The sequence below is a fragment of the Drosophila gunungcola genome, unplaced genomic scaffold, assembly GCF_025200985.1.
Source record: "Drosophila gunungcola strain Sukarami unplaced genomic scaffold, Dgunungcola_SK_2 000001F, whole genome shotgun sequence".
NCBI classification, from domain to species: Eukaryota; Metazoa; Arthropoda; class Insecta; order Diptera; family Drosophilidae; genus Drosophila; species Drosophila gunungcola.
The window spans coordinates 1,753,617-1,767,203 of record NW_026453197.1 but is presented as its reverse complement, the minus strand read 5'-3'; the positions used below and the strand labels follow the sequence as shown (position 1 = coordinate 1,767,203).

At 33.3% G+C, this 13,587-nt stretch overlaps 2 protein-coding genes across 4 annotated transcripts; one reads left to right on the top strand and one right to left on the bottom strand.

Moving 5' to 3' along the window:
- Nucleotides 1–3,175: 3,175 nt before the first annotated feature.
- Nucleotides 3,176–13,530, top strand: LOC128262642 (glycoprotein-N-acetylgalactosamine 3-beta-galactosyltransferase 1). 3 transcript variants are annotated; one of them, XM_052997026.1, is made up of 4 exons: nt 3,176–3,432; nt 9,692–9,878; nt 11,022–11,914; nt 12,776–13,530. In XM_052997026.1, the coding sequence occupies exons 2-4, from the start codon at nt 9,836–9,838 to the stop codon at nt 13,007–13,009; spliced, it is 1,170 nt and encodes a 389-aa protein (XP_052852986.1). In that variant the 5' UTR covers nt 3,176–3,432; nt 9,692–9,835; the 3' UTR covers nt 13,010–13,530. The 3 variants fall into 3 exon arrangements, with proteins under 3 accessions (XP_052852986.1, XP_052852988.1, XP_052852987.1); XM_052997028.1 differs by lacking the exon at nt 3,176–3,432 and adding an exon at nt 3,459–3,608; XM_052997027.1 differs by lacking the exon at nt 3,176–3,432 and adding an exon at nt 7,595–8,668.
- Nucleotides 7,409–7,799, bottom strand: LOC128262648 (uncharacterized). The gene is made up of 2 exons (XM_052997038.1): nt 7,661–7,799; nt 7,409–7,601 (listed from the first exon to the last, which is right to left on the bottom strand). The coding sequence occupies exons 1-2, from the start codon at nt 7,680–7,682 to the stop codon at nt 7,426–7,428; spliced, it is 198 nt and encodes a 65-aa protein (XP_052852998.1). The 5' UTR covers nt 7,683–7,799; the 3' UTR covers nt 7,409–7,425.
- Nucleotides 13,531–13,587: the final 57 nt, after the last annotated feature.

Sequence of the window (13,587 nt, the reverse complement as noted above, 5' to 3'; positions counted from 1 at the left end):
AATATTTACACAAATTGTATGCCCTCAGTTGGCATTATAAATGAACAGAAAATAACATTGTCATCAAAAATGAATTGATTAACTTTGTACTTTCATGGTTTATTGATTTAAAGTGAGCGTAAATACAGTGCCTTGGATTATCCGACTAACATAGTTTCATTAGGGTAAGCACACATAGATGTAGATAACCAAATAAATAAAAAAGTACACAAAGTGTTCAAAAATATATATTTTTTATTGGCATGTGGGAGAAATCGTTTTTTTTGAAGCTGATCGCTATAAGCGTTGGCAAACAAAAGGTAACGGCTACAAAATTAAGGTGGCTACATTGACTTATCTACATATTTTGGAGCTGAGTAAAAAGCGTGAAAACTGAATGTCAAATTACAAAATAGTCTAATTTTTTGTTTAAGAGGCCCTAAGACTTTTGTTAATACCTTAAATTTCTTTGTCTGTTATAATTAAACTGATTACACGGATAATTAAAACAAAAGACACTTTTCACTTCTCCTATTTTTCATTGAGCTTTTTATGTATTACAGTACCTTCTTAAAAGCCACTTAAATTAAATTTTTTAAATTTAAATTTTTCAAAAAATATGTTTCTAATTTTCTCCAAGTTTATTAAGGCGCCTTTGAACACCCAAACATGTCAGACTAATTAAAAGTGCCAGTTCTACCTTATCATTTTTGTCTCAATTGTGTGTACATACAAACTTATGTAGGTAATATATCTTATCTGAATTGATCGATAGCAAACTGTTATTTGAAACACGCCATTTTATTAATGGTGCCTGGCGCTCATAACTAATTTACTAATAATGTATACGGAAATTAAAAACTATAATTTCTTTTTTTTTAATCTTATAAATGCGCAGCTTCATATTTATGAGTCATGATGACAACTATAATAATTCTGGTTTCAAAATCATTTTTAATTTGAGACTGGAATATCAGGGATGCCGATTACTCTTGGTGATAACGAATCGAACAAAAATATCTCTTAACGAGCTAGCGCTTATAACTTGTTTAATTACAGCTCAATCAGAACAAATTATAAGTATTTTGGAAAGGTCAATAATTACTCACTTAATAAGTACAGTAAAATGTTTATATATTTTTTTCTATTGTTTATAGTGTTTTGTTTTATTAATTATATCTTTCCAGATTTTTTTGAATAGGATTCTTAGTATCGTCCAATTCGTCGAATACATCGCGTATATTAAATAATTTTATATTTAATTTGAAAGTTATAAAAACGTTGTGCTATGGAAATTTATAACCAATCATGATCTTGAGTTAAGCTAGATAAAAAACTTATTGATGCTTAAAAATTAATCCATGTTGTTTAAATAATTTTTAAGAAGACAATGGGCCAGCAATTTTTTTTTTTGTTTAAACTCAAGTTAATTGAGTTTACATAAATATAAATATAAATTTTGAGTTTATACGCTTAGGTGTAATACATATATAAGTTGGCTTTGCCTCTAACAATAACTAAGATTTAATAGCTAATAGTACTTATGTAAATATATAAAAAAAATTTGTAAAATATTTAACAGAAATTTGGGTTTAATGCTTGGGCTGCAATAAAGAAATTACTACTGTTCGCCTTTTGCTTTCTGGTCTTGCGGTCTGTCAAACTTGTTTTTGGGAATATCTTGTTAACGGTTATTTTCGAATTTTTTGAAGTGACGCTTTTGTGTTAGCGATTAGTCTAAGACCGGGTTTAAAAAAAAAACCGAACACTCGAGAAAAAACTAATGATGTGAAATTAAAACGTGTTTTTTAAATATCTTAAATTATTTTTCGAGCCACAAACTCACGATTTCGTATCTAAGAGTGCGCAGTTCAAATTGAAGAGATAGTCTCAATAGAAAATTCCACCCCTTAAAACAAACCCTTAACCTAGACAACAGTTCTCAACAGCTGTTTTTCATCTCTTTAAAAGTTCAAAGAGTTAAGCGATTCGTAGAGCATGGCAATTTTATTTGTAAGTGTTTAAATGCAGATTTAATTATAATCTATTCTTAAATTGCTAGTTTTCAAATCATTGACTTTATCAACGCTCTTTTGCTGTCGCTTTTTATGCCTGTTACTCGTCGACTGAATGGGTATGATGTATTCGTTGAAAAGTACGTAACGCGTAGATGGAAGAATTTCAGAGCCGGACTATGTATATGTACTCTGGATCAGGATCAAGAGCCAAGTCGACCTAATTCTATCCGTATAAACGTCGGGATCTCCCACAAATCGGAATACTAACTTGGGGAGTTATGTTATATTCGGTGTATGTTATGTATAATTGGACATATAAAATATTTTAAAAACATTATTTGAGAAGTTACTAGCATAATAAATAATAATAAGATGGCGCCACCTATTGTGTTTTAAGGGCATATTTATTTTAAATTTGGTTAACTGAATAACGGCTATTTAATAGTCGGTGCACTCGATTAAAGCGTTCCTTCTGGGGGGTTCTCTTTATCTCTCTCTCTCCGGGGAAAAAGCTGCAGCCGGTTTGTTAAGAGAAATTTTGCCGGCTGTTTTTTGCTATCTGCCATCCACCCCCCTTCACCCGCTCCAACGAAAAGAACAAATGCGCGAGAGCGAGAAAGTACTCTCTTCATGCACTCAAAAAAATTGTTTTTTTTTTTAAATAAAAACAAAGAAAATATTTTCTGAATTTTAGAAAAGTTTTCTAGAAAAAAAAACACTAGCCATTTTCTGATATTAGGAAAAATGCCCTTAAAATTATAAAGTTTTTTACATATATAAAAATCTGCATTTGTAATGTTGTTTGTATGTTTATTTATAATAATGTTCTGTTTTTATTTAAAGTTTTTACTGAGCTGATTTTAAAAAAATTGCTAAAAAGCCATTTGATTGCAAACATTTTCCTTTTTAATGTTATACGAGTTAAACTATTCCCAATTAAAAGGTACATTTTGTAGGTAACTCTTTCTTTTCTTAAATATTTGAAAAAAAAACAATTTTGTTCTTTGAAAAATGTGTTCCCTATATAAGAACCGTCTTTCTGTAATATAGGCAAAATCGCCCATAAATATAATCAAAGGCGATTTTCTAAAATAAAAGTCAATGTTCTATATTTTCGTAAAATATTTTTTTGAGTGTGCCTTATGGCACTCTCTTTGGGGCAGTCCCTGCTCAGTTTAGAATTCGCGCCAGTTCTTTTTGTTTCTCCGAAGCGTTTGCTAGTTTTTCATTAATGCGCTGCTCAAAGAGGAAAAAAGGGGCGGAAAATAAGTTTTATTAAATATTTCGAGTGCCCCGACTATCGCGGCAATTAAGTGAATGTGCAAAACGTGAGTGTAATCGCGGAAACATACTCGTCGTTCAATACAAAAAAATAAGCTTTTGGGAGCGTCCTGCGATGGAGAAACGTGTGAGAGATTGTGCAAAAAATCAATTTGTAAGTAAATGGACGCCGGGGCAGCAGATTAAATCAACTTAAATGAAACGTTCGTGAATTTTTACCTGAAACGCAAAACTATTCGGTCAGCAGAAATCGCATATTGTGTCAAAACAGAAAACGCAACGAATATGTATAGAGCGCAAAACAACGTGACTGTGAATAACCAAAGGAAGGTGATGAGTACCAATAAAACATTTTCGCATTCTTTTTTTTTGGCCATAACAAAAAGAACAAGTTTAAACAACTGCCACGGCAAGTAAGGCACGAAAATATATACATTTATTCTTCCAACTGGATGGCAACCAAAATGGAACCCGAAGGAAGTGGAAGGAATACGTATTCGCTTGGTGCCCTTCTTCCAGTTCGGTTACACCAACTTCGCAAGCCCCTTTGCTGCAGGGTATAAAAATTTATGCAGCCAAATGATGAAAAAACAGAAAGGCTTAAAGAACTCCTGAAATTGCTTTATATTTTCAGTGAAAGTGAAAAATTCCTATTTTTCAAAATAGTTCGTTCGAAATTCTTAATACTTGTTTATGTTTATGGTAAATCCATTTGAAAATATACTTTTTTTGAAGATGGTATCTGTGTCGAGTTCGACCACCAAAGCTTAACAAAGAGTTTGTAAGTAAATGCTGTTATGTTTATTATTTATTAATATTGAATAGATTGCGTGTTACGACAGTTTTTTAAAAATTGAAGCCTAAGCCGTTACATAAAAGTGTTATTTTAATATAAAACTATTTCAGCAAACATTTTAAAGTTCAAAGGTTTTGTTAAAAAATTAATTTTTTTTTTAGGGCATTCACGATTTTGTCAGGCATAAAATGTTATCTCTTCAAGTGAATGGAATTGTGTTAATTTAGAACAAGTACAAGATAATGTATAAGTGTCTTTCCTAGTCGTTATTTGGTGTCTTTTTCTATCCTGGTGGTTGTTGTTATTTTTAAAACTATGACATTCCCCCTCTTCCAAACAGCTGCCCCTGCCCCCTCTCCACGTCCTTCTCTCCGGCTCTCTTCAGTTGTCATTTCCGTTCTGTGATCAACCAGCCCCCTGCCCTGTCCCCATCCCCTTTTCCCTCGGGGGGTGAATTGCCTGCATTTACTTTAATTTATTTGTGGTTCCAATTCCATTCTCTCTCCTCTATCCCTCTTTCTCTTTATTTTGCGAGAGTGCAGCATATGTGACTGTGTCTCTCTGATTAGTGTTCGCTCTTGTTGTTATTGTTGTTATTGTAGTTGGGATAATTCGTATGCAGATTGCACCCCGAGATTTCCAATTCCATTCAACTGATAAGGAAAGCGTATTTTACAGTAAACTTCCATAAGCCGTACCATCATTAAATTTAAAGTCAATGTATTCACTTTATGAAGATTGTTTTTTTACAGGGAACATTTTGAATAAAAAAGTAAACACCCGATAATGTGAACTACGAGTTAACAACTTTGAATCGTTTTTAAAATATTTTAAAACCCATTCAAAAAAATTTAATAAATTGTACAAAACAAATGAAAATTTCTCATAATGTTTTAGGTTAAGAAATATTAACCGACTGAAATTACTTGAACCACCTAGGGATAATATTAAAAGCTACGTTTTCGTAAGTACTTATTTTAAAGCACTCAACCCATTTTGAACTGCATTTTATGAACTCTCCAATAAAAACGTATACAAACGCTGAGAATATTGGTTTATTAATCTTATACCAGTTTTATATAAGCAAATAGGTAAATTTGTATTGTGATAATGTCAAAAAGGAAGCACTATAATAAAAATAAATGAGTTTATTTTGCATAAGGTGTTTGTTCTTCGGAATTTGTATGTTCTCAACATATATTGACCAATTCAACTTATTTATGTGTGTGTAGTAAGAAATTTGTATTTGAATAGAACGACCCACAAATTTTAAATCAGCTGTTATGCCCCAAGGGCTTATCTATACAACATCATTGAATGATTCCCATAATCTTGCCATTTGATGTAAGAAATGGTCAAAAAGACCTAGACGTTTTTCATCAATCAGCAATCAATTATCTCTCAACAAAGATTTTAAATTTGTTAATATAATATTTCATAAATCCCGTTAAACAAACTATCTTCAATATTTATTCTTAATGCCGCTTGTCATAACCATCTATACAAGTACAAAAAAGGTAACAAAGTATTGGCTGTTGATTGAGACAGTAAATAAATGGTTTTAATCATCTGACATGCCTATAGATTAACTTTAAACGATATACAAAGTAATTACATTTTTAGGTGATATAAAAATAAACTCTGGTTCGACTGTCAGTTTCAAATAATTGAATCAACTTAGATTTCTGATGTTTTAAGTACACAGACTTTTTGCAGCACTCCTTACTTCTTTATCTGAATCTGAAACAATTAGTCAGCGCCAAGAGTTATGAGTTCAAAAAATGTGTTTCCATAAATACATGTGGGGCTTTCTGTAAAGCTACTGATTTAACAATGTGGACTGAGTTCTGAAACGGATGCAAGCCATATTTCTTTTTGTGCTTGATAACAATTCTCCGCTGTCCAGTTCCACGTTGATAAGCACCCATCTATTGTACGAATAGTTTCTGTATTGTTTATCTGAAAGGGAAGTTACTGAAAGTGAATTTAAAAAAAGCGAGACCCATAGAGCAAATTCATGTAGAATAAAGTACTTTGCATTCTGGCTTTAAAAATAAAAACAGAATCTGCATTGAAATATACGCGGGATCGTAGAGCGTGGCTGATTTTATTGACCGGAGATGAACAGCGACCTAACAAAACAATTTAACAACTAGGGTTCGGTTTCTGGTTTTGGTTTGGTCTACCGTTTTTTTTTTGTTTTGAGTGCGATGAATTGACAGTCACGCCAATGTGAGTTTAGGACAGCAATAAAATCGACTCTCTTACTGAATGACATAATAATAAATTAATTTTCACGGTATTTCAACTAACAGATGTTTGATTGTCCATTACTGAAATGGAAAATGGGATTTCATATAAAAAACAATTAATGAAGTAGTTAAAATTAGTTTTAATTAAAAGTATTCATATTATTATTAATTTACTTGACAAACTTCCATTTTTGTAAACTGAAAGTGTAGTACTGGTTTTCCCTCTCTGCTTAACAAAAATTTTATTCAAAACAAACATTTGTTTAATCAAAGTACGTATATTTTTGCGTTTTGTTGATTTATATTATGATTATGATTTATGTTATCTGTTATCTTAGATAAAACCATTTATGTCACAGCCTTAGACACCTTAACTTGGAGACAAGTTTTTGTTTTACAATCTGACAAAACTTTTCTAAGCTTGTATTATCTTTTCAAGGTTTTTTTTATTTGTTTTTACCTTATTTAAAGCTTACGCTATATAGTCTTACTACCTCAAGTGTTATCTTACGAACCCTTTAAACCAAAATGTTCAATGATAACGACACGGTAACGTAGTTGTATGAATAAAGACAACCAGAATAGATAGCAAATATGACAATAAAATAGATTGCTGGACGGGATGAATTATAGGCACGTTCATATTCGTGTTTCTGAACAACATGTCATTATATAATTTTCTTTTTTGTTCACCTACTAATTTTTCAATTGACAGCTGCAGTGCATGGGATAGTTTTACGTTTTACGTTGGCAATAAGTCTAAAATTAGAACATTAGTAGAGAAAATATTTGCTTTGAATCCGTGAACTCTTTTTTGTATTCCTCTCCACGCAAATCGGGCATCTAATATGCAGTTGGTTTTCATGAGTCGCCTACAATGATAAGCAAATATGCTGTTAAATTGCGTTTAAATGCAATTGTACATTAAATTGGAGCGGAGCTTGAGGTCTGGCATGTTGCTCATGCTTAAATTTAATTAATTTGCAATTACAATTGCAATTTAGCCAAGCAAGCCGGGTAAACATTGTGGTCCCACACAAGCTGGAATTGCATTCTCACAACAATAATTTGCGATCTTGTTATTCCATGATTACTGGATTCAGTGGTTTAGCACAGATTTCCCAAATCCTTGACCTGCTAATTGGACATCCTGAGTGGGGTTCAAGCTGAAGCTATCAAAGTCGTCGATGCGCAGCGGAATGGACACGAGTTTAGCCAGGCCGAAAAACACAAATAGACACAAAAGACTTGTTAAAATCAATTGGCTCAATGGCACTGAAATACAAGAAATACTTTATTTAACTCGTATTTTAGGTAGTTTACAATTTTCAAACCTTTACTGGATAACCAAGGCATTTTTTATCACACTTCACACTTTGGTGACTGAATTCCGAATGAAAAATAAAGTTGAATTGAAACATCTAGAACTAGAGCAAACAGCTGATCAAACAAAAATTACGTCTACAATATTTTAGCCATTCGAAAATACAGTGATCTCTGAATAAAAGAGCGCAACTACAAAGAAAAATGATATGATTCTTGTTATAAATGATATTTCCTTAAAAAGATTAAAGTAAAGACACCAAAATGAAAAGAGTTGTCAATTCTTTTGATAAACTGTAAACATTAATTTCTCCTATTGTTTTCCCCAAACAATTAAAAACCCTTGTTATTATTAATCTTTGATCATATTGTTCTACTGATAGAACAACTTTAAAAGACTTATTAAAAGTATATCATTTATGCCATTGGGACTTTGACAATGTTTCCATTGATAAGGGAATTCCACGGAACAAGATAGTTAATAGATCAACTTATCATACCGACGAGACTTGACCCACAAAATGTTATTAAAAACCATTGAAGCTATCGCTTAGCAGTTTCAACATTCTGAGGCAAATTAATGATAAAGAGTAATTATTGGTTTCAGATAGCGTTAAGTAGTTTCTGAATGATAAGCGTCGTCCATGACATAATGGACAAGCCATGTGATTCACCAAAAATACTGAAATTCTGAATACTGAAATGCCTATGCCATTATATGCATACATGCATTTGCAAGGCACTTGTTTTCCGGGTTTTCCTTATTGATAAGTCTAGACTGCGACAAACAAAAGAGAACAGAACTGAGAAACGGCGGAAAATGCAACTGCAAATTGCTTAAAAAACTCTGCTTTTTGGTTGTCGGGCTGCATTTATAAACGAAGTGTCGACTCGTCCGGGTTCAGAACTGCAGCCAAGTTTGATTTGTTTAAGCCCAATCTGTTGTCGCAGCTGTTTTGCATCCTCCTGCTTTTATTATTACCAATATTGTTGTTTGCCGATGCAAACAAAATCATTAAGTGAGTGCTAAACAAAAGATATGCTAAACAATGACTGCAGCAAAACCAAACAAAGAGATATTCATACCTAAATCGGAGATTTAATTGTTCTAACTAATGTGACGCTGGGCACACAAGTTGAAAGATCGACAGAACCTTATTAAAGTTTAATTCAATTTATTTTAGTCATTATGTAAAGTTATTGTTTTAAAAGATTTATGACCTTCCCTATTACCTCTAAAACTAAAAACCTATTTTCGTGATTATTTGTGATTTATGGACAAAATAATTACATCTATACAAGCTTAGGTTCATCACTAGTATTTAATCAACACCATTTAAATATATAGTTTATTAATTAACATTAATTATGCAACTAACACTAAACGGGTGTTTAGTTCAACGACACCAACCAACACAATATATTGTATTGGTTTAGTATTCGTTAGGATCGTTCCTAACTAAACCAAAGCGTAAAACTTAAGCAAAGCCATGACGAAAAAATTATCTTTATTGCGGTGTCAAAAGTGTAATTGCTTTTCTATTGGCACTTCGCAACAAACTAGGCAAATTCTTAAGTTCGCAAATCTTAAAAGATTCTTTATGTTGTCTGCTAGTTTTATGACACAAACTCGAAAATAGCAAAATATGTTTACGTATGCCAAAAAGCCAACATATTGCAGTTATCTCGGATGGGAAATACTCCAAAAGAGGAAAACACACACTGACATGTGCAAAGTTAAAAATGAGCAAATAAGAAAAATTAAAATGCTTTCAGAAATTAATATTTATCAGCAACGCGCCAGCAGTTGCAGAATGCAACTCCGACCAGAGGCAATTGTCACGTTTTGCATGAGATTAACACAGTTCGACTAAACCGGGCGCAGGCGAGCCAAGCCGAGCAGAACCAGCTCAATGTTCTCAGATAGTTGACACTAATGGCCAAGTGCAGATGCGAACCGAAAACGCATCGCGCACTCCAGCTGTGATTTACTCTTAAAAAACACGTGGCTAAAGGTGGACATTTATTTGTTTGCATTGCAGAATATGTAAGACGATACCGTGGTGGATTTTCCAGCTGAAGAAACGCAACCAAAGAAGCTGCCAGTCCTCAAAACGGCGCTCTGCCGACACTCACCCTGAAAGTTCCTCATATCCCCACACCAGTACACCCAAAACTAAAGCCAAATGACTGCCAACAGTCTGCTAGGAAGGTCATTACTCAATGAAGGTGAGTAAAGTTATAAATAAATTGTCTGTTAGCTTTCTGTTATCTTATCAAGTTATTTGTTTAAATATTGAATACGTTTAATTACACGAATAAACTCGTCAAATGCGAGTTAAAAGTATTGCAAACAGGGGGAAAATATGGTTTATGAATATTTTATATGTAGTTCCTAAATACAAGTATATCGAAAAATGTTTAAGAATGTTACCCACAAATTTCAAAAATCACAAATTTCAAATTATTTACAATTTTATATTGAAACTATTTTCTATTTATTGTCCATAAATTTAATAGTTAAATTTTTACAATAATAAATGCACATAAAGAAATTTTTTTGAAATTTCCCAATAATATTTTATTAAAAAAATAATCTAATTTTTGAATTACATGCTCAAAATGATACATATTATATTTACAATTATTAAACTGCACCCAGAAAATATAAATGCTAAAACATTTTTATAAAAAAAATATAAAAGGACATCGGTCACGTGGCCGGTAGAAAATGTTTTTAATTTTTATAATTCCATGATTTCTTTAATATTTCATATAAGGCAATGCTGTTGTTTGTTTTCAGTCCAAGTGCGTACACACCAACAAATTATTATTATTGTTATTATTATTATATTATATCCTAACGCTAAAAGTACAGGCTTATTTTTTTGCGTTAGTCACAATATTTCCTTAGTTTAAAGATGTTTTTGAGAGTGTGATGTATATACAAATATAGTTTAATATTGTAATCAGAAAAATGTAATACACAAGGAGTTCTAGACAACATTTCATAAAACATTTATAGACTTCGTTTCACGAAATAAAATAATAAAGAAATCATAAACTTAATATAGGTACACGTGGCCAAAAATTTAATGTCAGTAGTAACTATTAAATTTTAGTTTTAGTTTTAATAGGATACCAATTTTAAGAAACGTACTCAATCCAAATATTTTGCATTCAACTTAAATATTTGATTTTCAAATATATAAAATTAAATTTGAATATTTTCGGAATTGATTCCAATAACTGATAATTTAGTTTAAAATTTAATTTCAATTTTTATGAAATAAAATGTATTTAAATAAAATAGGAATTATTTTAAATCTAATATTTTCAACAGTGTATTTAAATATATAGTTTCGTTCACAGGACGCTCGAATAAGCGATCGTTTGTGTCCCTGATTGTGGGCCTGGTCGTGGGCTTCTGTCTGGCCGAGCTGTTCGTGTACTCCTCCGCGCCGGAACGCAGCGAGTTCATGCCGTACGATGGCCACCGGCACGGGGATGTCAACGATGCCCATCACAGCCACGACATGATGGAGATGTCGGGGCCGGAGCAGGATGTGGGCGGCCACGAGCACGTCCACGAGAACTCGACCATTGCGGAGAAGCTGTACAGCGAGGTGCGCGTGCTCTGCTGGATCATGACCAATCCGAGCAACCACCAGAAGAAGGCGCGCCACGTGAAGAGGACCTGGGGCAAGCGGTGCAACAAGCTGATCTTCATGAGTTCGGCCAAGGACGACGAACTGGATGCGGTGGCTCTGCCCGTGGGCGAGGGCCGCAACAATCTGTGGGGCAAGACGAAGGAGGCCTACAAGTATATCTACGAGCACCACATCAACGATGCCGACTGGTTCCTGAAGGCCGACGACGATACCTACACGATAGTGGAGAACATGCGCTACATGCTGTATCCGTACAGTCCGGACACGCCTGTCTACTTTGGCTGCAAGTTCAAGCCGTATGTGAAGCAGGGCTACATGTCCGGCGGTGCCGGATACGTCCTCAGTCGGGAGGCAGTGCGTCGCTTTGTGGTCGACGCTCTGCCCAATCCCAAGCTCTGCAAGGCGGACAACACGGGGGCGGAGGACGTCGAGATTGGCAAGTGCCTGCAAAATGTCAAGGTCCTGGCGGGCGACTCCCGCGATTCCAACGGCCGAGGTCGCTTCTTTCCCTTCGTTCCGGAGCACCATTTGATCCCGGCGCACACGGACAAGAAGTTCTGGTACTGGCAGTACATCTTCTACAAGACCGATGAGGTGAGATCGCACAGTTGATAGAAGAAAAGAGCACAAAATTTAATGCGAGGTTTTTGAATGAATTTATTCAACAAGAGGTTAGCAATAATTATTGACTCCATGCTCATTAAAAGTCATATTGCGCCTTAAAAGCTGTTTTAAGCGGTTTTGCCGATTCAAGGCCAAAGTTTATAATTTCAAAACATAATTTTAACAAAACTGATTAACTCAAAAAACGTTTAAAATTGTTCAATTTTCTGTTATGACACTGGTGAAAAACACTTGTAGCAAGTCCAAAGATTATCTTTTCAATTTAAATATTTTTCTTTGATATTCATCCATTGCGGTTTTTGGTTATATTTTCATATTACAAATTTTTTTAATTCTTTTTTGAACTTTTTGCGGATTTTATTTAAATATCTCAAAATTTAATTTAAATTTAAACCATTTAATTGAAATAAAATGCATTTAAATAAATATAAACTATTTTATATCTTATAATTTTAACATTCATTTCAATTTTCAATGTTTAATCATTTGATTTAATAAGCATTGTATTTAATATTATAATGTAATATATAATTTAATTTAATTTTAATTTGAACATTTAATATATAATTTTAAATTCAACAGTCAGATATTTATTATTATTGTTCCAATTTTTTTTATCAGTGAAGTTAAGTTATCCTCCATATGTAAGATGAAATTAACTAATATCATCAACTCAAGCTTACATATATACACTATATTCGCCAAAACTAACTTTTTGAATACAGTTTATTTTCGAAAAGCAAGTATAGATGTTATTATTATTAAATTAGCTTACAATGTCGGTTTGATTATCTTATTATTCAAATTACTCATCTATTGGTTTTATTTCAGGGCCTGGACTGCTGCTCGGACAACGCCATATCCTTCCATTACGTCTCGCCCAATCAAATGTATGTGCTGGACTATCTGATCTACCACCTGCGACCGTATGGCATTATTAACACGCCCGATGCACTGCCCAATAAATTGGCCGTAGGAGAACTGATGCCGGTGCCCAAGGAGCAGCCGACGGAGAGTTCGAGCGATGGGGTCTCTAAGAGATCCGTCGAGACAAAGACGCAATAATAGAGACAGTTGGGTACACTCTCAATGTATATAGATAGCATTTGTATATATTTATAAATAATTGTGTACTCCCGCATATTGAATCACTATAAGCCATTCTATAGAATGAAAATAGAAAAAGGAACATTTTTCTATATTGAGAAAAATAAGTTTTTGAGTGTAGCATTGCCATAACCATTTCCATTAACATAAATCTATTTTATGTCGTCCAGTTTTTTGATTTAGTTGAACTTCCCCCACGTCTCAGAGAAAGGTTTCGTTTGGGCTCTATTGCAGGCTCGTTCCTTTTGTAAAAATACCAAACCTAGATTTAATTTAGATCTGTTACTATAGTTTGTAGTTAAGACTAGGTTGTACAATTAATGAAGTCATCACTAATAGGGCGCGCGCTCACGATTTCAACTCCGGTTTTCCGTTAGCCACTTGCATATTTATTATAAGTCGACTAGGTAAATCTTATACATCTCTTTTGTGATTGAGATTATTTCGTATTATAGATATTAATCTTCTACAAATTTAAAGTGTATTAATAAAATGCAAATGTATTACAAAAGAAATTAACCTTTTTTTGTCTTTAC

What these genes read in the sequence shown, in the direction of transcription:
- LOC128262642 (XM_052997026.1), top strand. Translation starts at nt 9,836, where the DNA reads ATGACTGCCAACAGTCTGCTAGGAAGGTCATTACTCAATGAAG. An exon ending in AAGGTCATTACTCAATGAAG is followed by an intron (nt 9,879 to 11,021) that starts GTGAGTAAAGTT and finishes TTTCGTTCACAG; the next exon opens with GACGCTCGAATAAGCGATCG. An exon ending in TCTTCTACAAGACCGATGAG is followed by an intron (nt 11,915 to 12,775) that starts GTGAGATCGCAC and finishes GTTTTATTTCAG; the next exon opens with GGCCTGGACTGCTGCTCGGA.
- LOC128262648 (XM_052997038.1), bottom strand. Translation starts at nt 7,682, where the DNA reads ATGCCTTGGTTATCCAGTAAAG. An exon ending in GCCTTGGTTATCCAGTAAAG is followed by an intron (nt 7,602 to 7,660) that starts GTTTGAAAATTG and finishes CTTGTATTTCAG; the next exon opens with TGCCATTGAGCCAATTGATT.